The sequence below is a fragment of the Gopherus evgoodei genome, chromosome 7 (assembly GCF_007399415.2).
Source record: "Gopherus evgoodei ecotype Sinaloan lineage chromosome 7, rGopEvg1_v1.p, whole genome shotgun sequence".
Lineage (NCBI taxonomy): Eukaryota > Metazoa > Chordata > Testudines > Testudinidae > Gopherus > Gopherus evgoodei.
Window position 1 is genome coordinate 130,010,565 of NC_044328.1, and position 23,179 is coordinate 130,033,743.

A 23,179-nucleotide genomic window follows, 5' to 3' on the forward strand; every position below is an offset into this window, starting at 1 on the left:
CCAAGGCTCCCCAGAAAAAAACACAAACAGGGGTTACTCTGCAATAGGGGGAGGGTTAGAGGCCTTGCTCCGACCTGTCTCTCGCGGAAAAGTGTATAGAGAAGATATATACAAACTGTCTAGGTATCCCCCACCTCCCCAGTCATAGAGGTGCTGGGCCATAAGCGGGAGGGTTAGAGTCTTCACTCTGACCAGTCTCTTGGGGAACAATTGCACACGTGAAAATACCCTCTGTCGTAGCAAGATGGAGCCCAAAAATGTAGCGGCTTAGCATGCCCCCTCCTGCTCTGTCAGGCAGAGTTTTTAGTGGGTGGAGACTTTTGTGTTTTGTAATCCCAGCACAAGCATGGGCCTAAGGAGTCGATTTCTGTAAGCCTTCACTCTGAAGGACACGGGAGTGTGGGCAAATAGTGGTAGCACCATATATCCCTTTCTAAAATGGAATCCTGTCTGAAATTCTCTGTACAATTGTTTGGGGGTGAGTAAATCATAGAATCACAGAATCATAGACTATCGGGGTTGGAAGGGACCTCAGGAGGTATCTAGTCCAACCCCCTGCTCAAAGCAGGACCAATCCCCAACTAAATCTAAAATATAAATCTCCATCTATAAAAAGGGAAATAAAAACAACCCAGGAAACTACAGACCAGTTAGTTTAACTTCTGTGCCAGGGAAGATAATGGACAAGTAATTAAAGAAATCATCTGCAAACACTTGGAAGGTGGTAAGGTGACAGGGAATAACCAGCATGGATTTGTAAAGAACAAATCGTGTCAAACTAATCTGATAGCATTCTTTGATAGGATAACGAGCCTTGTGGATAAGGGAGAAGCGGTGGATGTGATATACCTAGACTTTAGTAAGGCATTTGATACGGTCTCACATGACATTCTTATAGATAAACTAGGAAAGTACAATTTAGATGGGGCTACTATAAGGTGGGTGCATAACTGGCTGGATAACCGTACTCAGAGACTAGTTATTAATGGCTCCCAATCCTGCTGGAAAGGTATAACAAGTGGGGTTCTGCAGGGGTCTGTTTTGGGACTGGCTCTGTTCAATATCTTCATCAACGATTTAGATGTTGGCATAGAAAGTACGCTTATTAAGTTTGCGGACGATACCAAACTGGGAGGGATTGCAACTGCTTTGGAGGACAGGGTCAAAATTCAAAATGATCTGAACAAATTGGAGAAATGGTCTGAGGTAAACCGGATGAAGTTCAATAAAGACAAATGCAAAGTGCTCCGCTTAGGAAGGAACAATCAGTTTCACACATACAGAATGGGAAGAGACTGTCTAGGAAGGAGTATGGCAGAAAGAGATCTAGGGGTCATAGTAGACCACAAGCTTAATATGAGTCAACAGTGTGATACTGTTGCAAAAAAAGCAAACGTGATTCTGGAATGCATTAACAGGTGTGTTGTAAACAAGACACTAGAAGTCATTCTTCCGCTTTACTCTGCACTGGTTAGGCCTCAACTGGAGTATTGTGTCCAGTTCTGGGCACCGCATTTCAAGAAAGATGTGGAGAAATTGGAGAGGGTCCAGAGAAGAGCAACAAGAATGATTAAAGGTCTTGAGAACATGTCCTGTGAAGGAAGGCTGAAGGAATTGGGTTTGTTTAGTTTGGAAAAGAGAAGACTGAGAGGGGACCTGATAGCAGTTTTCAGGTATCTAAAAGGGTGTCATCAGGAGGAGGGAGAAAACTTGTTCGCCTTAGCCTCCAATGATAGAACAAGAAGCAATGGGCTTAAACTGCAGCAAGAGAGATTTAGGTTGGACATTAGGAAAAAGTTCCTAACTGTCAGGGTAGTTAAACACTGGAATAGATTGCCTAGGGAAGTTGTGGAATCTCCATCTCTGGAGATATTTAAGAGTAGGTTAGATAAATGTCTATTAGGGATGGTCTAGACAGTATTTGGTCCTACCATGAGGGCAGGGGACTGGACTCGATGACCTCTCGAGGTCCCTTCCAGTCCTAGAGTCTGAGTCTATGAGTCTATAAATCATGCCAGCCAGGGCTTTGTCAAGCCTGACCTTAAAAACCTCTAAGGAAGGAGATTCCACCACCTCCCTAGGGAACCCATTCCAGTGCTTCACCACCCTCTGAGTGAAAAAGTTTTTCCTAATATCCAACCTAAACCTCCTACACTGCAACTTGAGACCATTACTCCTTGTTCTGTCATATGTCACCACCGAGAACAGTCTAGATCCATCCTCTCTGGAGCCCCCCTTCAGGTAGTTGAAAGCAGCTATCAAATCCCCCCTCATTCTTGTCTTCTGCAGACTAAACAATCCCAGTTCCCTCAGCCTCTCCTCATGTCATGTGCTCCAGCCGCCTAATCATTTTTGTTGCCCTCCGCTGGACTCTTTCCAATTTTTCCACATCCTTCTTGTAGTGGAGGGCCCAAAACTGGACATAGTATCCAGATGAGGTCTCACCGATGCCGAACAGAGGGGAATGATCACATCCCTCGATCTCTTGGCAATGCCCCTACCTATACAGCGCAAAATGCCTTTAGCCTTCTCGGCAACAAGGGCACACTCTTAAGGATGTGTGCACGGTTCAGGATGAGTGTGAAAGCATCACAAATGTCCAGATGGTCAAGAAGAAGTGAGAGACTTGGAGAGACAGCAGGAAACAATCAGCTAAACTCCCCTCTGCACAGGTAGAGTGACCAGACAGCAAGTGTGAAAAACTGGGACAGGGGTGGGGGGTAACAGATGCCTATATAAAGCAAAGCCCCACATATCGGGACTGCCGATCAAATCGGGATGTCTGGTCACCCTAGGCACAGGTGTCTGCGGGCAGGTGCCATCTCTGCTGGACATCCCCCCCCCACGCGCCAGGTGAGTCCCCAGCTGCTGCCCCCGTGCACGGCATGGCAGGGTGGCACACGGACCTCGCTGCTGTCCTGGCAGCCCTGGCACCTGGCAGGGGTGCTGGTGGCACTAGCGGCTGCATGGTTCCTGAGTGGGCCAGTGCGACTCTCCCCGCCTCAGGCAGGACACCTTGGGAGCCACCTCGGACTGAGGGAGAGCTCCCTGCCCGCCCTCCGCCGCAACCCCAGGAGAGGCTCTGCAACGATCAAGCTGCGCGCTGCGGCCCTGCCATGGGGAGGGCTCCCGCTGCTCTGGGCCCCGCCAGCCCAGGGAGGACCCAGCAGGCCGTGGAGAACCACCGGACTGGTTCGGGGAAACTGCCTGAGGACCACGGCAAGCGACAGCTCACCAGGCCGGAGCTGGCCCTGCCAGCCCAGCCCTGGCAGCTCACAACTGCCTCAGGGGCCCCGGGGCCCCAGGGCCCCAGCACCGGTCCAGAGCATCTACCTGCGGAGCCCTCTGGGGAGCAGTCCCTGCGGGCAGTGGGCCGGGGCCAGGAAGCAGGGTCGTGTGTAAGGGCAGAGCTCGGGCCACGGGTGCCTGGCATGGGGTGACTGGCCCCATCACCTCATACAAAGCTCTGGGAGAGCAGGGGGCTGCGGGTCGGGATTGAGGGGTACCAGCGGAGCTAGGGGGGGTGAGCCCCACCACTGTACGAGTGGGGAGGGGGCTGCCCGGGGTTCCCCCGCCCCACCCAGCTCCTTCTATGGGGAGGGGGCAGAGTTAACCCCTGGCCTCAGATGCAGCAAGAGGGGGGGCTCCCGAGGAAGCAGGAGGCCCTCACCCCGGCAAACAGCCACTGAGGCCCAACTCAGCCACCTGGCCCCCCTCGTGGTCTGCACGGTGCACTGCGCTGGGGGGGTCGCACTGCCCACCCCAAGAACCAGAGACAGGTGCGGCCGCTTGAAGAGGTTCCTCTTTATTGAGATTGGGGCGGTCATGGGGGTATTTACAGAGAAGGGGGGGCAGCATCTCAGCTGGGGGGCCTTGGGGAGCCAGGCAAGGGGCTGGACACAGAGCTGGGAGCACAGCAAAGAAAAGGGAGTCAGAGACCCAGGAACACACAGACCCCGCCCCCTGGATGCACAGCCCCCCCAGATGCACAGCCCCCCCAACACACAGCCCCCCCAACACACAGCCCTGCCCCCAGATGCACAGCCCCCCCCCAACACAGCCCCCACCCCAGATGCACAGACCCCCCCCTCGGATGCACAGATTCCCCCCAACACACAGACCCCCCCGATACACAGACACCTCCCCCAACACACAGCCCCCTCTCCAGATGCACAGACCCCCCGATGCACAGACCCCCCCAACACACAGCCCTCCCAGATGCACAGACCCCCCCCAACACACAGCCCCCTCTCCAGATGCACAGACCCCCCCCAACACACAGCCCCCTCTCCAGAAGCACAGATCCCTCCAGCACATAGACCATCCCGGATGCACAGCCCCTCCCAAAACACAGCCCCCTCCCAACACACAGCCCTGCCCGCAGATGCACAGACCCCCCCAATACACAGCCCCCTTCCCAGATGCACAGACCCCACCCCAGTACACAGACCCCTGGATGCACAGCCCCCTCCCAACACACAGCCCCCTCCCTGGATGCACAGCCCCGCCCCTGGATGCACAGCCCCTTCCAACACACAGCCCCCCTCAGATGCACAGCCCCCCCAACACACAGCCCTGCCCCCGGAGGCACAGAGCCCTCCCCCCGACATACCCCTGACACACAGACCCCCCCATGGATATGTGGATTTCCCAAGCCCACCTCTTAACACACAGATCCCAAGGGACACAAAGAACGCTCCCCCGATACACAGAGCTGCCCCACCAGACAGCCCCCCCACCCCCCCGATGATGAGGGTAGGAATACTGTTATGGGCCGGCTCAGCCAGCCCCAGACACTGAAGTGGGGAAGGCCCTGCCCTGGGAAGGACCACGGGCCCCAGGTTCTCCCACCCCCTTCTCTTTTGGCCCCTCAGTCAGCACCAGCCGGGCCCTTCCCCTCGCCCAGCGTGGAGCCAGCTTGGGGCGCGGCAGGCCCGGGGCCCGGTGGCGGGGGGCCGGAGGAGCCGTTCCCGACGTGGGGGGCACACAGGGCCCTTGGCAGTTCCAGGAGGCCCAGCCCCCAGCCAGGGTCCAGCCTGGGCCAGCGCGGACGTCCCAGGCTCAGGCCAGCTCACGGCGTCCCCTGGAGGGATGCGGCTGCTGCTGGGAGGCAGGCGGGACCCACTCCCGCCTCCAGCCTCTGGTCGGCCAGGGCGGGCGTGACGGGGCCCAGCTTCTCCCCGGCGCCCCTGAGCGGAGCTGCCTGGCCCGGCCCGGGCGAGTGACCATGGTGCAGTCTGGGTCCTGCTGGCTGCGCTCAGCCAGGCCCCGGCGTGTGCCACCCACTCACTCCCTCAGCCCCTGGGTGAGGCAGCGCTGTGCCCCCACGCTGCCCGCAGGCCGGGCCCGGCGGCCCTTGTGGGGCTCCACCCAGGAGTTGTGGATGATGGTGCCCCCAGGCGCAGGGTCCACCTGCAGTCCTGAGACCACCCGCTTCCTCAGCTTGCTGCGCAGCGCGGCGCGCAGCTTCCGGCGGGTGAAGGCGTAGAGCAGCGGGTGGAAGACGGTGGTGCCGTACGCCAGGGCCAGGAAGCAGAGGCGCAGCTGGAGCAGCAGGCGGCTGGGCCCCAGGCACAGGACCAGCAGGTTGGCGATGGAGATGGGCGCCCAGCACACCAGGAAGGTGGAGACAATGACAAGCGACATCCTGAAGACCCGTTTCTGGCGCTCCCGGCGGTTGCGGTGCCGCCTGACGGCCCGCCGGAGAGCCACGATCACCGAGACCGAGGCCTGCACCCGCATGGGCTGGGGGGGCAGTGCCGGCGGCACCTGCACCGGCCTTTGGGCCTCTCCCACGCCGGCACCCGGCTCCGCCGCTTTCCGGCGCTTGCGCTGGCTGCGGAAGCGGCGCCCGCCCAGGCGAATGTCCAGGGCCCGCAGGACCCGGGCATAGGTCAGCAGCATGACGGCCCCGGCGGCGGCGAAGGCCGGGATCTGCAGCAGCAGGTGGTAGCATGTGGCCAGCTCGGCCTGGGGCCCGGGGACGCGGAGGCAGAGCGCTGGGCGGGGGCCCCGCAGGATCTCCAGCTCCAGAAAGGGCAGGAAGAAGCTAAGCAGCGAGAGCAGCCAGATGGCGGCCAGCAGCAGGGCGGTGCGGCTGGGCGTCAGCACCCGGCGCCCCGGCCGCACCGAGATGTCGTACCGGTCCAGGCTGATGACCAGCACGTTGGCGGCGGTGGCCACGCTGCCGAAGGTGACGCAGGCCTCGTGGAAGCAGCCGAGCAGGGGCCCGTTGTGCTCTGGTGCCAGCAGCAGCACAGCAATGGTCAGGGGCATGCACACCAGGCACACCAGCGTGTCCAGCACGTGCAGGTTCATGGTCACCACAGTGCTGACCGAGTCCACCAGGCCGGGTTGCGAGCAGTACAGTGCCAGCACCGTCAGGTTGCTGCTGCAGCCCAGCAGGATCTCCAGCAGCAGGAAGCTGGTGAGCGACACCTGGAAGCCCAGTGCGTAGGGCAGGGACCAGCCGGCGTCGACGCTGGCCCCGTCCGTGCTCTCCAGGAGGGTGTCGTAGATGGCGCTCGCCATGTCGGACAGTAGCCTGGGCTCATGGGCTGCTCCCGCACCAGGGGCCACACACCCCTGCAGAGCAAAGGACACAGGGCATCAGCTACCCCAGGAGCTGCGGCAGGCAGACAGCACCTGACACACGCCAGCCGCACCCAACCCAGCTCCTGGACCTGCCCCTCACATCCCAAACCCTCCATCGCTCCACTCTCTCTGGCCTGAGCTCGTGGGGACGGAGCTCCCTGCCCCACAGCAGCAGGGAAATCTCCTTGGGGGGGCTGAGCTGCTCAGCCAGGCTCCACCATTCACTCTGGGCCTCACGGGCTCCCACTGCCAGGTCCTCCTCCAGCTGGGAATGCAGCCACCACAGTAACCCCAAGAACAGGCAGGGGTGCAGATGCCTCTCCGCCAGTGCCTCTCACTCCCAACCCTCAGCCCTTGCCATCCCAGCCTTGCCCCCCCAGCTCTGCCAGTGCCCCTCACTCTCGACCCGCAGCCCCTGCCATCCCAGCCTTGCCCCCCCAGCTCTGCCAGTGCCCCTCACTCTCGACCCGCAGCCCCTGCCATCCCAGCCTTGCCCCCCCAGCTCTGCCAGTGCCCCTCACTCCCGACCCGCAGCCCCTGCCATCCCAGCCCTGCCCCTCCAGCTCTGCCGGTGCCCCTCACTTCTGACCTGCAGCCCCTGCCCCCACAGCTCTGTCGGTGCCCCTCACTCCTGACCTGCAGCCCCCCTCAGCTCTGCTGGTGCCCCTCACGCCTGACCAGCAGCCTCCCAGCCCAGCTCTGCCAGTGCCCCTCACTCCCGACCCGCAGCCCCTGCCATCCCAGCCCTGCCCCTCCAGCTCTGCCGGTGCCCCTCACTTCTGACCTGCAGCCCCTGCCCCCACAGCTCTGTCGGTGCCCCTCACTCCTGACCTGCAGCCCCACTCAGCTCTGCTGGTGCCCCTCACGCCTGACCAGCAGCCTCCCAGCCCAGCTCTGCGGGTGCCCCTCACTCCCGACCCACAGCCCCTGCCAGCCCAGCCTCACGGGGCCATGTCAGCACAACCATCTGGGCCCTGGTTTTGTGCTGTGGGGATGTGTCCCAGGGCATCACTTCCCACCTACAGACCATGGCGGAGCTACCCAGCGGCCATTGCTTAGCGCAGGCACCCAGCACGCTGACCCCTCGGCCCTGGCACCGCAGCACCACCCCAGGGGCCTGCGCCGTACCCGGAAAGGAGCTTCCCTCAGGCTCACTTTGGGGGGGCGGGGGGAGAGAGAACCTGGCTCCATAAGTGACTGAAAGCAGCAGCTACCTGCATCAGAGCCCTGCCTTTACTGTGTGGCCACCCGCAGCCAGCTGCTGCCTCTTCCCAGGGCCAGGTGGGCTCCGTGCCAGGCTACTCCTGGGCTGCCATCTCCCTGCCCGCTCCCAATAGCTGGACCAGCCCCCGGCCCTTTGCCAGGCTGGTTCCACTGACAGCAGCTGCTGTGTGACCTTGGCAGGTTGCTGGGCGGGAGGCAGGGAGCGGCACAGCTGCTGCTGGTACTGCCAGGGCGGCGGCAGCACACGGCCAGGTTGGGCCCCCAGCCTCCAAGCCAAGGGTCATTGCTTTGCTGCTGCCAGGCTGTGCCCAGTGGCCTGGCACAGGGATGCTGGGGGGTACTGGTGCATGGGGGTGTGATGAACTAGGAATGTTCTTAATGTTTTCTCTGAATACTGTGTTGGTGCCTCAGTGTCCCCATGGCAGTTCTTAAGTATCTGGCAGAGCAAAGGGCCAGTGCACCTAAATGCCTGGCACTCTGTCTCCTAGCAACTGATGGCCTGGGCCCCTCCCCTGCAAAGGTGCCAGCTGAAGGTGTTGGAGACAAAGGGATCAGGTGACCTCCTGGCCCAGGAAAGGGGCTGAGCAGAGAGGAGGGGCTGGAGGAGGTTTCAGTCTGGAGCTGGCTGGGGACGAGGAGTGAAGTGCAGACGTGGGGGGGTCTGGCTCACTGCCCCCCAGAATGGACCCAGCCGAGGGGTCCGGTTCGCTGTATCTACAAGCTCTGTTTTAGACCCTGTTCCTGTCATCGAATAAACCTCTGTTTTACTGGCTGGCTGAGAGTCACATATGACTGCAAAGTGGGGGTGCAGGACCCTGTGGTTTTCCCAGGACCCCGCTGGGGCGGACTCGCTGTGGGAAGCGCACGGAGGGGCAGAGGATGCTGAATGCTCCAAGGAGAGACCCAGGAGGGGAAGACGTGTGAGCTTCTTGCCCTGAACAAGTCTGCTCCAAGGGAGAGGAGGCTCCCCAGAGTCCTGCCTGGCTTTGTGGGGAGCAGTTCCAGAGCATCGCCCGGGGACTCCGTGACAGTCCCAGCTTCTGACTGGTATTCGTTGCTGCCCCCTTCCCTCTCTTAGATATGATTCTTTTATTTTGACAAATGCCTTGAGTTCCTGTCCAGGCTGGGTTGGTTTGGTAACCACCACAGCCGCCTTCCCCAGTTGTGGGATTGTGGCTCTGGGGGCACTGAGTGCGGGGTTCCCGTTTCTCTGGTACATTCTTCTCAGTTCAGTTGGCTCGTATTGATTTCCAGCTTTGTAGAAATGGCCCTATTAAAGCACCAAGTGTGACTCCATGTTACTGGGCTGGACTTTGTTCTGCTCCACATTCGAAATGGGACCAAGCCCTGAGCACCTGTCCCGAAGCTCTGCCATGGTCCCTCTGTCTTTGTCAGGACAGGGTCTAGCACGACCCCCCATGTCAGCTGCATGCTCTGAGTCACAGATTGTCACTCGAATGGTTAGCAAGGCCCAGGAGGTTTCAGTCTGGCAGCGGGAGCCCCCCAGAGCACGCCAGTGAGCACCCAGGTTTGTCCTGCACCACTGGGTCCTGCACCCCCACTTTGCAGTCAGACGTGACTCTTAGCCAGCCAGTAAAACATAAAAGAATCATATCTAAGCAAAGGAAGAGAGGGAAGGGGGCAGCAACGAATACCAGTCAGAAGCTGGGACTGTCACAGAGTCACCAGGCGATGCTCTGGAACTGCTCCCCACCAAGCCAGGCAGGACTTTGGGGAGCCTCCTCTCCCTTGGAGCAGACTTGTTCAGGGCAAGAAGCTCACACGTCTTCCCCTCCTGGGTCTCTCCTTGGAGCATTCAGCATCCTCTGCCCCTCCGTGCGCTTCCCACAGCGAACCCGCCCCAGCGGGGTCCTGGGGAAGCCACAGGGCCCTGCACCCCCACTTTGCAGTCAGACGTGACTCTCAGCCAGCCAGTAACATAGAGGTTTATTCGATGACAGGAACAGGGTCTAAAACAGAGCTTGTAGATACAGCGAACTGAACCCCTCGGCCGGGTCCATTCTGGGGGGCAGTGAACCAGACTCCCACATCTGCCCTCAGCCAGCTCCAGACTAACAACCCCTCCAGCCCCTCCTTCTCTGCTCAGCTCCTTTCCCGGGCCAGGAGGTCACCTGATCCCTTTGTCTCCAACACCTTCAGCTGGCACCTTTGCAGAAGGGGGGCCCAGGCCATCAGTTGCTAGGAGACAGAGTGCCAGGCATTTAGGTGCACTGGCCCTTTGCTCTGCAGCAATCACACACCCTGATTCCACCACCTAGATATTAAGAACTGCCATGGGGACACGGAGGCACCAACACAGTATTCAGAGAAAACATTAAGAACATGCCCAGTTCGTCACAGGGACTTGTTGAAAATAGATAAGGGAAGCCAAGGGACACGCAGAGACGTCTACAGCCAGCAGAGTTAAGGACAATACAAGAATTTGTTAGAACTAAAAGACTCCTGGCAGCAGTACTGGCGATAACGCTCTTTCCACTCCACTAGCATCTCTGGAGGATGGTCAAAAGGAGCCACTAAAGTCGGACATTTTGAAATCAGCTGGTTCAGAGAACTTGGATGTAAGAGTTTGAAAGGAGCTGGCTGAGGAGCTGCTGAGCTGTTAGTGCTGATTTCCAGTGAGCACAGGGGAAGGTTGAGTGGCAGAAAGCTCACGTGGTACCCCAGTTGTTTGAAAGGGTAAATGGATGACCAGGGTAATTACAGGCTTCTCAGCCTGATGTCAATCCGAGGCAAGGTAATGGAGCGGCTGATACAGAACTTGATTAATAAAGAATTAGAGGGTGATTTAATGCAAATCGACATGGGTTATGGATGGCATCAGACTGAGTGGAGCTGACAGGCGGGTGCTGCAGGGAATGGTGGTGACAGTAAAATTTGCTTTTGGCCGAGCCGCGGCCCGGGTGCTGCAGGGCGTTTTGTTCACAAGATGGGACCAACATACAATGACTGTGGCCCACGTGACACGGGTTAGACACTGGCTCAGTGCTAGGTCTCAGCATGGATTTGGCACTGGGGAGTCGTCATTGGGTGGGGCTGTTCCCAGCGGGGTCCTATGGGGGCGGGTTTTGGCCCTTCGCTATTTTCCATTTGTACCAATGGCCTGGAAGAAAACATCACGTCGCCACGGGCAGATTTGCAGCTGCATGGGGCGGTGGGAAATCACGCAAGGGCCAGCGCTGCAGCCAGCCAGGGAACAAGGGAGTTTGGCCAGGGTGGGGAATTAACGCTGGGCCAGTTTCCAGAGCCTGGGTGAGGTCTCCAGGCTGGGCCATGGTTTGGGGAGCGGGTGATGCTAACGGGGGCCAGGCTCAGACCAGGAATCACACTGGCCCCGCTGACCTGGGGGTCGGTGAAGCAGCTCCCCAGCATGCTTGGCAAGTCACCAGACCAGGGTCCCATGCCAGCAACTTGGCCACTGCCGGATGCACCGCTGCCAGCCTCCGGGGTGACTGCCATGGCCCCCTCCTCCAAGCCCCCCGGCACAGCCACCTGCTGCAGCCACATCTGGGAGCCACACGCAGCTTCCATCTAGAACCCAGCACGGGCAAAGCCGCCTGTGACCCCCAAGCAACCTGCGCCCCTCCCTGCCCCCCAAGCAACCCCCCCCGGCAGCCTACGCCCCTCCCTGGCCCCCAAGTAACCCCCCCCAGGCAACCTGCGCCCCAAGCAACCCACCCCCCCAGGCAGCCTGCGCCCCTCCCTGCCCTCCAAGCAACCTGCCCCCCCAGGCAGCCTGTGCCCCCTCCCTGCCCCCACACAAGCAACCCCCCCCAGGCAGCTTGTGCCCCTTCCCTGCCCCCCCAGGAGGTCTGCGCCCCTCCCTGCCCCCCCAAGCAACCCACCCCCCAGGCAGCCCATGCCCCCTCCCTGCCCCCTCAGGCAGCCTGCGCCCTGTCCCTGCCCCCCCAAACAACCTGCCACCCCAGGAAGCCCATTCCCCCGCCCCTCCAAGGCAGCCTGTGCCGCCTCCTTCCCCCTGCTCTGACACAGCCTGTGTCTGGCTCCACAGGCCCTGAAGTGAGAAGGGGGCAGGGATGCCCAGTGGTGCCCATGAATGGGCACTTGCCAGTGACGCTCTGCAGGGCACACCCAGAGGGTGCAGAGCCCCCGATAGGCCATGGCCACAGCCGACCAGTGAGTGCATCTTGGCAGTGCCAGCTGTGCTCATGGGACGAAGTGGGAATGTTCTCAATGTTTTCTCTTACTGTGTGGGTGCCTCAGTTTCCCCTATGCCTTTCTTAAGGATCTAGGTGGTGGGATCAGGGGGTGTGATTGTGGCAGAGCCCTAGAGGGCCAGCGTGATGGTGTCTGCACAGAGAATGGCCGACACCCTGTCTCCTGGCAACTGGTGGCCTGGTCCCCTTCCTGCAAGGTGCCCCCCCAATCGCCGGCCCGGCATCATCCATCCCCCCTGCCAATCGCCGGCCCGGCATCATCCATCCCCCGACCGTCAGGTGCCAGCCCAGCATCATCCATCCCCCCCTGCCAATCGCCGGCCCGGCATCATCCATCCCCCAGCCGTCAGCTGCCGGCCCGGCATCATCCATCCCCCGACTGTCAGGTGCCAGCCCCGCATCATCCATCCCCCCCTGCCAATTGCCGGCCCGGCATCATCCATCCCCCCTGCCAATCGCCGGCCCGGCATCATCCATCCCCCGACCGTCAGGTGCCAGCCCGGCATCATCCATCCCCCCGTGCCAATTGCCGGCCCGGCATCATCCATCCCCCAGCCGTCAGCTGCCGGCCCGGCATCAACCATGCCCCACACCACCCTAGTATCATCCATCCCCCGCGCCAGCCACCAGCCCGGCATCAACCATCCCCTGCCTGCCAGCTCGCCAACATCCATGCCCGTGCCAGGCACGCCGGCCCTGCGCCCATTCACTGGTAGTGCAGTGGCAGGGAAGGGCGAGTTTGCACTGAACGGGGAAGGGACTGACCTGCCCAGGGCTCCCAGTGTGCAGCGCTGGAGAGAGACCCCCAGTCCAGCCCCTCGGCTGAGATTGTTATCGTAGCATCCAGGGCCCCAGGCCCAGGCCCAGGCCCATACCCTGCTGGGCACCCTTCAAACACAGCACAGATCGGCCCTGGACCAAACTGATCAAGAGAATCCAGGAGTCCTGGCTCCCAGCCCCCCCTGCTCTGCCCTCTAGGCCCCCCCCAGAGCTGGGGAGAGAACCCAGGAGTCCTGGCTCCCAGCCCCCCGGCTCTAACCCACCAGCTCCCACTCCCCACCCAGAGCCGGGGAGGGAACCCAGGAGTCCTGGCTCCCAGCCCCCCCTGCTCTGCCCTCCCCCAGAGCTGGGCAGAGAACCCAGGAGTTCTGGCTCCCAGCCCCCCCTGCTCTGCCCTCCCCCAGAGCTGGGCAGAGAACCCAGGAGTTCTGGCTCCCAGCCCCCCCAGAGCCGGGGAGGGAACCCAGGAGTCCTGGCCCGGTCTCGCAGGCCCCTGCCCCCGCTCACCTGGCTCCGTGGGGGCCGGGCTCGGACCGGGCCAATGGAACTGGGGGGGGGTCACTCCCCGACCGGCTCGCAGCAGCGGGGTCCCCCCGGGGCTCAGGGACCAGCCCCCCCCGACACTCACCCGTCCGACTCCTCCCCGCCGGGTCCGCAGCGCCGCCGCTCCCCGCCGGGCCGGGCTCCTGGCCGCGCTGCGCGCCCCCGGCACATCTGGAATCCCCGAGCACGCGCTCTGCGCGCCTCCCCCAGCTTCACACCTGGAGCGCCCGGGCCCGCCCCTCAACAACTGAACTAGCTTGGGCTGCACATCTGGCCCAGCCTCCTGGGAACCCTGGGCAGGATACACCCCTGCTGCACATCTGGACAGCCCGCATCCAGCGCCCCTCCCCCTGAGCTGCACAGCTGGACACCCGCTCCTAGTGCCCCTCCCCCATGCTGCACATCTGGACAGCCTGCTCCCAGTGCCCCTCCCCTGTGGTGCACAGCTGGACAGCCCTCTCCCTGCGCCCCTCCCCCAGGATGCACAGCTGGAATAGCCAGTGTCTTCTCCTGCCCCAAGGCCCGGGCCAGGCAGTATGGCAGGCTCCAGGGGGAGTTGGCTCCTAGGGCACCCAGTGCATGGGGGAGGGCAGCGAGCTGGGCAGGGGGAGCACTGACAGGGCCAAGGCTGGAGCTGCAAGGGAAAAGACCCCCTGCACAATGCATTGGGGTGAGCGGAGACCCTGGCTGCTCCCTTCCTGCTGAGCACGGCCCAGCTGGGGCATCGGCCTCACCATTGCCATGGCAGGCAGGAGGCTGTGCCTGCTCCAGGCACCTTGGCACCTGCCCCGAGGGCTCCCCAAGTTGGCCCTGACTCCCCCTCCAACTCCAGTCTCTGGGGCTGAGCAGCTGGTGTGACAGGTTGGATCACAGAAACCCCCTTGGGACTGTCACCCGATGTGCTGAGTAGGGGCGGCTCCAGGCCCCGGCACGCCAAGCGCGTGCTTGGGGCGGCAAGCCATGGGGAGTTCTCTGCCGGTCACCAGGAGGGCGGCAGGCAGGCAGCCTTAGGGGCATGCTGTGGAGGGTCTGCTGGTCCTGCGGCTTTGCTGGAGCTGCGGGACCAGCGGACTCTCCGCAGACACGCCTGCGGGAGGCCCACTGGAGCCACGGGACCGGCGACCAGCAGAGTACCCCCTGCAGCATGCCGCCGTGCTTGGGGCAGTGAAATGTCTAGAGCCGCCCCGATGCTGAGACCACCCTGAGCCAGCTTGGGACTTCGGAACCCTGCCTGGTTGAGCCAGACACGCTAGCCTGCTACAAACGCAGCCCCGGGTCTGAGCCACGTCCCCCACAAGCTGCAGGCTCAACTGAAAACAGCTTAAGAAGTGCTCCTGTCTCCTGCACTCAGATGCCCAGCTCCCAGTGGGGTCCAAACCCCAAATGAGTCTGTTTTATCCTGTATAAAGCTCAGACATGGTGAACGCATACATCGTCCGCCCTCTGTAACACTCACAGAGAGAGCTGCACAGCTGTTTGCCCCTCCCCCAGGTAGTGACGACTAACTCTGGGTTCAATAATAAGCAAAAGTGACTTTATTAAGTATAAAAAGGAGGAGTTCAGTGGTTCAGGTAATATCAGACAGAACAGAGTCAGTCACCAAGCAGAAGAAAACAAAGCAGGCAAGTCTAAGCCTGATACAGACCTGGTTACAGATAAAATCTCCCCCTCAGAGACATGCCAATGAGCTTTCACAGCTGAGACTCCTTCCTGGTCTGGCCCGTCCTTTGCCCTGGGACAGCCCTTGTTAGCTCCAGCTCAGACGGTAACTAGGGGATTTCTCGCGACTGGAACCTCCTTTGTGCTGTGCCACCCCTTCATATACCCTGGGCACAAGGCGGGAATCTTTTGTCTCTCTGGATGCTCACCCAGGGCCAGTGCAAGGATATTTCACGCTCTAGGCAAAACTTCCACCTTGCGCCCTCCCTTCTGGCCTGGGGAGCCCTGCAGAAGCTCCCCGCCCCCCCCTCCACCCAGGGAGCCCCCCCCCCAGCATTTCCCCACCCCAGCTCACCTCTGCTCCACCTCCTCCCCTGAGCGCGCCGGTGCCACTCCACTTCTCCCACCTCCCAGGCTTGCAGCAGTCAGCTGTTTGGCCCGGCGAGCCTGGGCGGGGAGGAGAATTAGAGCAGGAGCAGCATTGTCAGGGGAGGAGGCGGAGCGGAGGTGAGCTGGGGCAGGGAGCGGTTCCCCTGCGTGCCCCCCCATTGCTGCGGGTGGACCACCCTGCACCACCCTGCCCCAGCTCACCTCTGCTCCACCTCCTCCCCTGAGTGCGCTTTTTGGCACCCCAACCACTTGGCGCCCTAGGCGGCCACCTAGTTCACCTAGTGGTTGCACCAGCCTTGTGCCCACCCCTTCTTCTCAATGGAAAGGCACCAGATTTAAGCTGGGCCTCCCGGGGGGGGGGCAAGTGGGGCAAGAGAATGCCCCGGCCCTGGCCCTGGGCCCGCCTCTGCCTCCCCCCATTCCCCAGCGCCTCAGCGCGCCGCGTACAGGAGCGGCCCTGGACAAAGCTATAACAACTCTGAGCTGTGCGGGAAGGGGGTGGGGCTGCGAGCTTTGGGGCCCCGCTGGAGACAAGCTGCTGCAGCGCTGTCCAGGGCCGCTCCTGGACGTGCAGCACTAAGGCTCTGGGGGGGGAGGAGGTGGAGGTAAGCAGCGTGGCAGGGGACTGGGGCTGGGGCTGTGGGGGGGTTGGATAAGGGGCAGGGAGTCCCGGGGACAGGGCACAGGGAGGGGGCAGAGGTTCTGGGGGGGGCAGTCAGGAGACAGGGAATGGGGGTGGATCATGGGCATTCTGGGGTGTGTGTTAGGACTCAGCAGGGGGTCGGGGCAGTCAGGGAACGGGGGAGTTGGTGGGGGGTGGGGTCCCAGGATGGTGGTTGGGGAGGGGGTCTCAGGGACAGTCAGAGGACAGAGGTTCGGGGGGGGCAGTCAGGGGATAGGGAACAGGGGTTGGATTCTGGGCATTCTAGGGGTCTGTCAGTACTCAGCATGGGGGGGGGCTAGGGGTTGGGGCAGTCAGGGGACAGGGAACAGGGGGTTGGTGGGGGCTGGGGTCCCAGGGTGGTGGTTGCGGAGGGGGCCTTGGGGAGGCAGTGGGGGGGACAAGGAACAGGATGGGTCAGGGATTCCGAGGGGGGCAGTCGGGGGGCAGGAAGTGGGTGGGGGTCAGATAGGGGGCAGGGCCAGGCTGTTTGGGGAGGCACAGCCTTACCTGCCCTAAAGCTCAGTCAGCAGTTTGAGGCTTGCAGAAGAGCCAAGCTGTTAGCTTTTCCATTAGGGCTCCCATCCCTTTCACGTCTCAAATGCCAAATTATAGTCTACATTTAATTTCAGTGCCATAGGGAGATTCACGTTAGGGGAGGGTAGCTTCATTTCAAAATAGCCACTTTAGATTAACAGTGAGAGAGCCAAGAGAGCCATGGGGGAGGGATCACATGAGAAGGGCAATATCCTACACCACCTGCCTCCTTCCCAACCCTACCAAGGGAGACCCCCCGCCCCTGCATTCCCCGAGGCTCCAGAGGGGTTAATTCAGTGGTTCTCAAACTTTTGTCCTGGTGACCCCTTTCACATAGCAAACCTCTGAGTGCAACCCCCCCTTATAAATTAAAAACACTTTTTTATACATTTAACACTATTCTAAATGCTGGTGGCAAAGTGGGGTTTGAGGTGGAGGCTGACAGCCTGCGACCCCCAGTAATAACCTTGTGACCCCCTGAGGGGTCCTGACCCCCAGTTTGAGAACCCCTGGGTTACATTAATTTCAGCACCCTGTGTCCATTCACATGCATGTGCTATTTTGAGCATTTCAGTTTTCACAACATAGGCTCATCCCAGATTCTGGAACAAGCTGAAATGCCCAGTTCGTGGAGTATGTACATAAGCTCTACTAAAGACAAACCCACAGTAACCGTCTCCAGTTTGTGAGGGACCCCGTGGAGCCAGTCTCTAGGAAACAGATACATTAATGGAGGTTAAGTCCATTAATGTCTGTTAGCCAGGCTGGGTAAGGAATGGTGTCCCTAGCCTCTGTTTGTCAGAGGATGGAGATGGATGGCAGGAGAGAGATCACTTGATCATTGCCTGTTAGCGTCACTCCCTCTGGGGCACTTGGCATTGGCCACTGTCGGTAGACAGGATACTGGGCTGGATGGACCTTTGGTCTGACCTAGTATGGCCGTTCTTATGTTCTAACCTAAATGAACCCAAAGTTATGGAGACAGATATGAGTCAAGGAAGCCAGCAGAGTATCAGAAACCTGGAAAAATCTCTGACTGGATGGGCTCAGGTGTTTGGTCACAAGCTGAGGTGGTTCAAAAGTTTTGGATTTGTTTTTTAAGCAGAATTTTTTTATTGTTTCTTTAAACAATCAAACACAGCAGGGAGCAAATATTCCCCCCCCCACTTCTGAAATCCCAAACCATGTTCAAGTTTTGGCAGATCAGCTTTTCAATTAAAAGAACACAACAAATTTTGAAGGAAAGCGGACATTGTCCATGATTTTTTCTGCTTTAAAAAAACCCCTAATTTTTATCCAAAAAAAGTTTTGACGAAAATATTTGTCCAACCCTTTTAATGAGCTTTAGTGCCTTTTAGCACTAGCTGATGCTGAGAACCAGTGATAGCTTGTAAAGGTGACTTGAAAAGAAGTGTTCTCAAACCTGGGTTTGTGCCGAGATGCGGAAAGTTTTTAAATGTTTATTTTTCCCAGGGTTTCCCTGGAAGGGCTGGGGGCGGGGAAGAGGGGCAATTTGCCCCGGAGCCTCAGGGACCCCCACGAGAATATAGTATTCTATAGTATTGCAACTTTTTTTGTAAGGAAGGGGCCCCAGAAATTGCTTTGCCCCAGGCCCCTTGAATTCTCTGGGCAGCCCTGGATTTAAGCTGGATTCCAGTGCCAGGTGACACGGTCACATGTCCTGTGAGACCCCAAGCCTCTGTTCTTCCTGGCCTGACTCACAGGGAGGCTTGCAAATAAACAGTCAATTGTCCTGAGTAATAGGAGTCATCAAGATTCCAAACCACCCTTAATGGCCCCCACTTTGCATAATGACAACAGGCCCTCAGAGTTATAGTTCATGGTTCTAGATTCAGATACAAGATTGCCCCGTGGATACAAAGGGGATGATCACACTCTGTAGCTTATAAGCTTTGTAATGATCCCTTACAAGAGACTTTTTGCATGAAGCATATTCCAGTTACATCATATTCACCCTCATTAGCATATTTTCATAAAATCCTATGGAGTGTGACGTCCCAGCTGGCTATAACTGAGTGCGCAGGCCGGGCCCGATTCCTGGGCCTTGCCACAGCAGGGTCACCAAGCTTACCAGCCAGAGCTGATGGCAAGTGTGCACCTGAGCGTGTGCAGAGCTGGGCATGTGCTGCCTGCTTGTGGCAGGTGAGTGTAACCCCTTCTGGCACCACGCACATGGACCTGTCCCCAATAGGTGTGTCACCTGTGCACGGCTTTACTTGCAGCATACAGTGTGCACCTGTGTGCATTTCTGTGCACGGAGAGGTGTGTGTGCATGATGTGTGCGTGTGCACCTGTGTGCATTTATCTGTGTGCGTGTGTACGACGAACTGGGAATATTCTTAATGTTTTCTCTGAATACTGTGTTGGTGCCTCAGTGTCCCCATGGCAGTTCTTAATATCTAGGTGGTGGAATAAGGGGGTGTGATTGCTGCAGAGGAAGGGGCCAGTGCACCTAAATGCCTGGCACTCTGTCTCCTAGCAACTGATGGCCTGGGCCCCTGCTCTGCAAAGATGCCAGCTGAAGGTGTTGGAGACAAAGGGATCAGGTGACCTCCTGGCCCGGGAAAGGGGCTGAGCAGAGGAGGAGGGGCTGGAGGGGGTTTCAGTCTGGAGCTGGCTGGGGACGAGGAGTGAAGTGCAGACGTGGGGGTCTGGCTCACTGCCTCCCAGAATGGATCCAGCCGAGGGGTCCGGTTCGCTGTATCTACAAGCTCTGTTTTAGACCCTGTTCCTGTCATCGAATAAACCTCTGTGTTACTAGCTGGCTGAGAGTCACGTCTGACTGCAAAGTGGGGGTGCAGAACCCGGTGGCTTCCCCAGGACCCCGCTGGGGTGGACTCGCTGTGGGAAGCGCACGGAGGGGCAGAGGATGCTGAATGCCCCAAGGAGAGACCCAGGAGGTGAAGACGTGTGAGCTTCTTGCCCTGAACAAGTCTGCTCCAAGGGAGAGGAGGCTCCCCAAAGTCCTGAGTGGCTTTGTGGGGAGCAGTTCCAGAGCATCGCCCGGGGACTCCGTGAGAGTGGATGGAGGTGTGTGAGTGTGCATGATGTGCAAGTGTGCACCTGTGTGAGTGAGTGTGCAGCTGGGCAGTGTGCATTTCTCTGTGTGTGCATGAGCATGGCGATGTGTGCACCTCTGAGCCGCACGCGCTCCATGAGGGATGGTTGCCCAGACCCAGAGGCCTGCCTCGGACTGCACAAGCAAATATAATTGACAACTCGCTGTGCTGCACGGACATTTACAACCCAGCCGGACACAACATGTCTGGGGCTGCATGTAACCAGAGGGAGGGGGAATGGACGCTGGGGGGGGGGAAGGGCGGGAGGGGGCTCATCAGCCCCTCTGGAGTCTTATTGTGTTAATGTAATAATACTTTTCTATTTGATGACACCATCTGGGCTGTGGGGGGGGCCCAGAGCGAGCAGGGCTGGGGGTCAGCGAAGGGGCCGAGTGCGCCATGGAGAGTAGGGTGTACTTAGCGAGAACGGGGTGCAGTGAGCTCAGGGGGGGCTGGGCTGATTTGCCGGGGAAGGCAGTGGGAGCCCAGGAGCTGGCAGAGCAGGCCAGTGACAAGACGGCCGCTTTGGGGGCAGGGGTTTCGGCGAGAGCCGCACAGACACCTCCCGCTGGGGAGCTCCAGGGCTTGTCTGTGGCTTTTCCTGGTGTCCTCCAGGTGAATGTGTAGGGCTGTTGGGGCCGGTCCAGGGCTGCTGGGGGTAGCTCTGGGTAACACTGCAGGTGGAACCATCATTGGAAGAAGCTGCGTGCGCAGCCTGCATGGAGGTGGCTTGGTAGTTCAGGCAGAGCTGGGTGGGTTCCTGGCGGGAGGGCGGCCAGTGCCGGGCTGCAGTGTGCCGTGGGGCAGGCCCTGCTCCCAGAGCGGGGTGAGGTCCCTGCACTCGGCGCTAAGGCAGTGCCTGGCCAAGCTCAGGAGCCCAAGAGGTTTGTGTCTGTGGCTGGGTGCAGCAGGCGCATCCGTCGGCTGCGCTGGGGGCTGCCTGCAAGGCCCCCCCCGCACGAGGTGAGGCCAACACCCCCCTAGGGCGAGCCCCACCTGCCAGGGGAGAGTGCCCCCTGCTGAGCCCCCAGCCCACTCCCTGCCCCACAGCACCTATCTCATACAGCTGGAAAGGACCCTGAAAGATCATTGTGCCGAAGTGGGAATGTTGTGGCTGTGTTCTGCCGATGCTGAGTGGGGAGCACTGACCTGGGAAGGTTGCAGGGGAGTTGTGCTGGGACGGCTGCACTGGGGAAGGGAGGATACCTGAGACCCCAGGAGGGGGGTTGGAGGCCAGGTGACACTTCTGCCCGGGACACTGGACAAAGCAACACAAAGGCTGGGGAAGGAGCCAGGGGGAGGCTGAGAATCTGGAGGGGTTTCAGTTTGCCACTGGCTGGGAAATGGAGAGGGGTGCCCCCCGCAACGGGGCTGTGGCCTCCCTGGGGCCCCAGTGGACCTAACTAAAGGGGGTCCTGCTGTCTGTACCGACAAGGCCTGTCCTGGACTGTGTCCCTGTCATCTAAACCACCTGTGTTACTGGCTGGCTGAGAGTCCTGGTGCATCGCAGGAACTCGGGGGTGCTGGGCCCTGACTCCCCCCCCCCACTCAATGACAGTCATTGAGTCCAGCCCCTGCCTTCGCTAGCAGGACCAAGGACTGATTTTGCCCCAGATCCCTAAGTGGTCCCCTCAAGGATTGAACTCACAACCCTGAGTTTAGGGGGCCAAGGCTCAAATCACTGAGCTATCCCTCTCCCTACTGCTCCCCTGGGGCCAGCCCTGCCTGCTAGGGGAGAGCACCTCCCACTAAGCCCCCATCCCGCTCACAGCAGTAGGGACTCAGGGTCAGTGGGGACTGCCAGGGATGCCCCCTAATGGCTTCCAACATCTCCACTGCTCCCTGCAGCCCTGGGCTTTCCACGGGACTCCCAGCTAAGGACTGGGACAGCCTCCTGCTGCTGAGCTCGTGTCAGAGACTCTTAGAAGCTCAGGGTTGGAAAGGACCTCAGGAGGTGTCTAGTCCAACCCCCTGCTCAAAGCAGGAACAACCCCAACTAAATCATCCCAGCCAGGGCTTTGTCAAGCCTGACCTTAAAAACGTCTAAGGAAGGAGATTCCACCACCTCCCTAGGGAACCCATTCCAGTGCTTCACCACCTTCCTAGTGAAATAGTGTTTCCTAATATCCAGCCTAGGCCTCCCCCACTGCAACTTGAGACCATTGCTCCTTGTTCTGTCATCTGCTACCACTGAGAACAGTCTAGATCCATCCTCTTTGGAACCCCCCTTTCAGGTAGTTGAAAGCAGCTATCAAATCCCCCCTCATTCTTCTCTTCTGCAGACTAAACAATCCCAGTTCCCTCAGCCTCTCCTCATAAGTCATGTGCTCCAGCCCCCTAATCATTTTTGTTCCCCTCCACTGGACTCTTTCCAATTTTTCCACATCCTCCTTGTAGTGTGGGGCCCAAAACTGGACACAGTATCCAGATGAGGCCTCACCAATGTCGAATAGAGGGGAATGATCACATCCCTCGATCAGCTGGCAATGCCCCTATTTATACAGCCCAAAACGCCGTTAGCCTTCTTGGCAACAAGGGCACACTGCTGACTCATATCCAGCTTCTTGTCCACTGTAACCTCGAGGTCCTTTTCTGCAGAACTGCTTCCTAGCCATTCAGTCCCTAGTCTGTAACAGTGAATGGGATTCTTCTGTCCGAAGTGCAGGACTCTGCACTTGTCCTTGTTGAACCTCATCAGGTTTCTGTTGGCCCAATCCTCTAATTTGTCTAGGTCCCTCTGTATCCTGTCCCTACCCTCCAGCGTATCTGCCACTCCTTCCAGTTTAGTGTCATCCGCAAACTTGCCGGGAGTTCAGTCCACGCCATCCTCCAGATCATTAATGAAGATATTGAACCGAACGGAACTGGACCCAGGACCAACCCTTGGGGCACTCGGCTTGAAACCGGCTGCCAACTAGACATGGAGCCGTTGGTCACTACCTGTTGAGCCCGACGATCTAGCCAGCTTTCTATCCACCTTACAGTCCATTCATCCAGCCCGTACTTCTTTAACTTGCCAGCAAGAATACAGGGCTGGCTGGGGCTCAGAAGCACTCAAAGCTGAGCTGGAAGAACCTCCTAGGGCTAGGGCTGGGGCTGGGGCCGCTCCCAGCCCCGCGAATGGGGGTCCCAGGCCCTGAGTCCCAGCAGCTGCTGCAGCTGTGTGGCCCACTGGCACCACACCCACAGGCCGCTGGACTGCGAAAGTGTGAGGCAAGCGCCCGCGAGCACCTCCCCACTCACCCAATCCCTCTTGCCCCCTCAGCCCAGGCCTCACTGCGGCTGGTGCCGAGAGCCCTGTGGAAATGGCCTCAGCTAGCAAGCGGCGGGGACGGCTCTGTAGGGCCCTCTCAGTGCCTCACACCCACGGCGGTGCTCTGGGGCCTGACTGAGGCCTGGCCCACTGCAGCGAGTGAGGGCATTTCACTGCAATTCCAGGTGGGCAGAGGCCCAGGGCAGCATCCCCCATGGGGCGGCCAGGGCCCAGCGCCCCACACATGCCCCACAGCCCTGGG

The 23,179-nt window shown here is 59.6% G+C and overlaps 1 protein-coding gene across 1 annotated transcript; it reads right to left on the reverse strand.

Annotated features, from left to right (window-relative positions):
* Positions 1-5,187: 5,187 nt before the first annotated feature.
* LOC115654912 (G-protein coupled receptor 22-like) lies at positions 5,188-13,438 on the reverse strand. The gene is made up of 2 exons (XM_030569810.1): positions 13,423-13,438; positions 5,188-6,585 (listed from the first exon to the last, which is right to left on the reverse strand). The coding sequence occupies exon 2, from the start codon at positions 6,529-6,531 to the stop codon at positions 5,287-5,289; it is 1,245 nt and encodes a 414-aa protein (XP_030425670.1). The 5' UTR covers positions 6,532-6,585; positions 13,423-13,438; the 3' UTR covers positions 5,188-5,286.
* Between the last annotated feature and the right edge of the window lie 9,741 nt (positions 13,439-23,179).

Bases quoted from the DNA above. Each gene is read 5' to 3' on its own strand.
- LOC115654912 (XM_030569810.1), bottom strand. From the start codon at position 6,531: ATGGCGAGCGCCATCTACGACACCCTCCTGGAGAGCACGGACGGGGCC.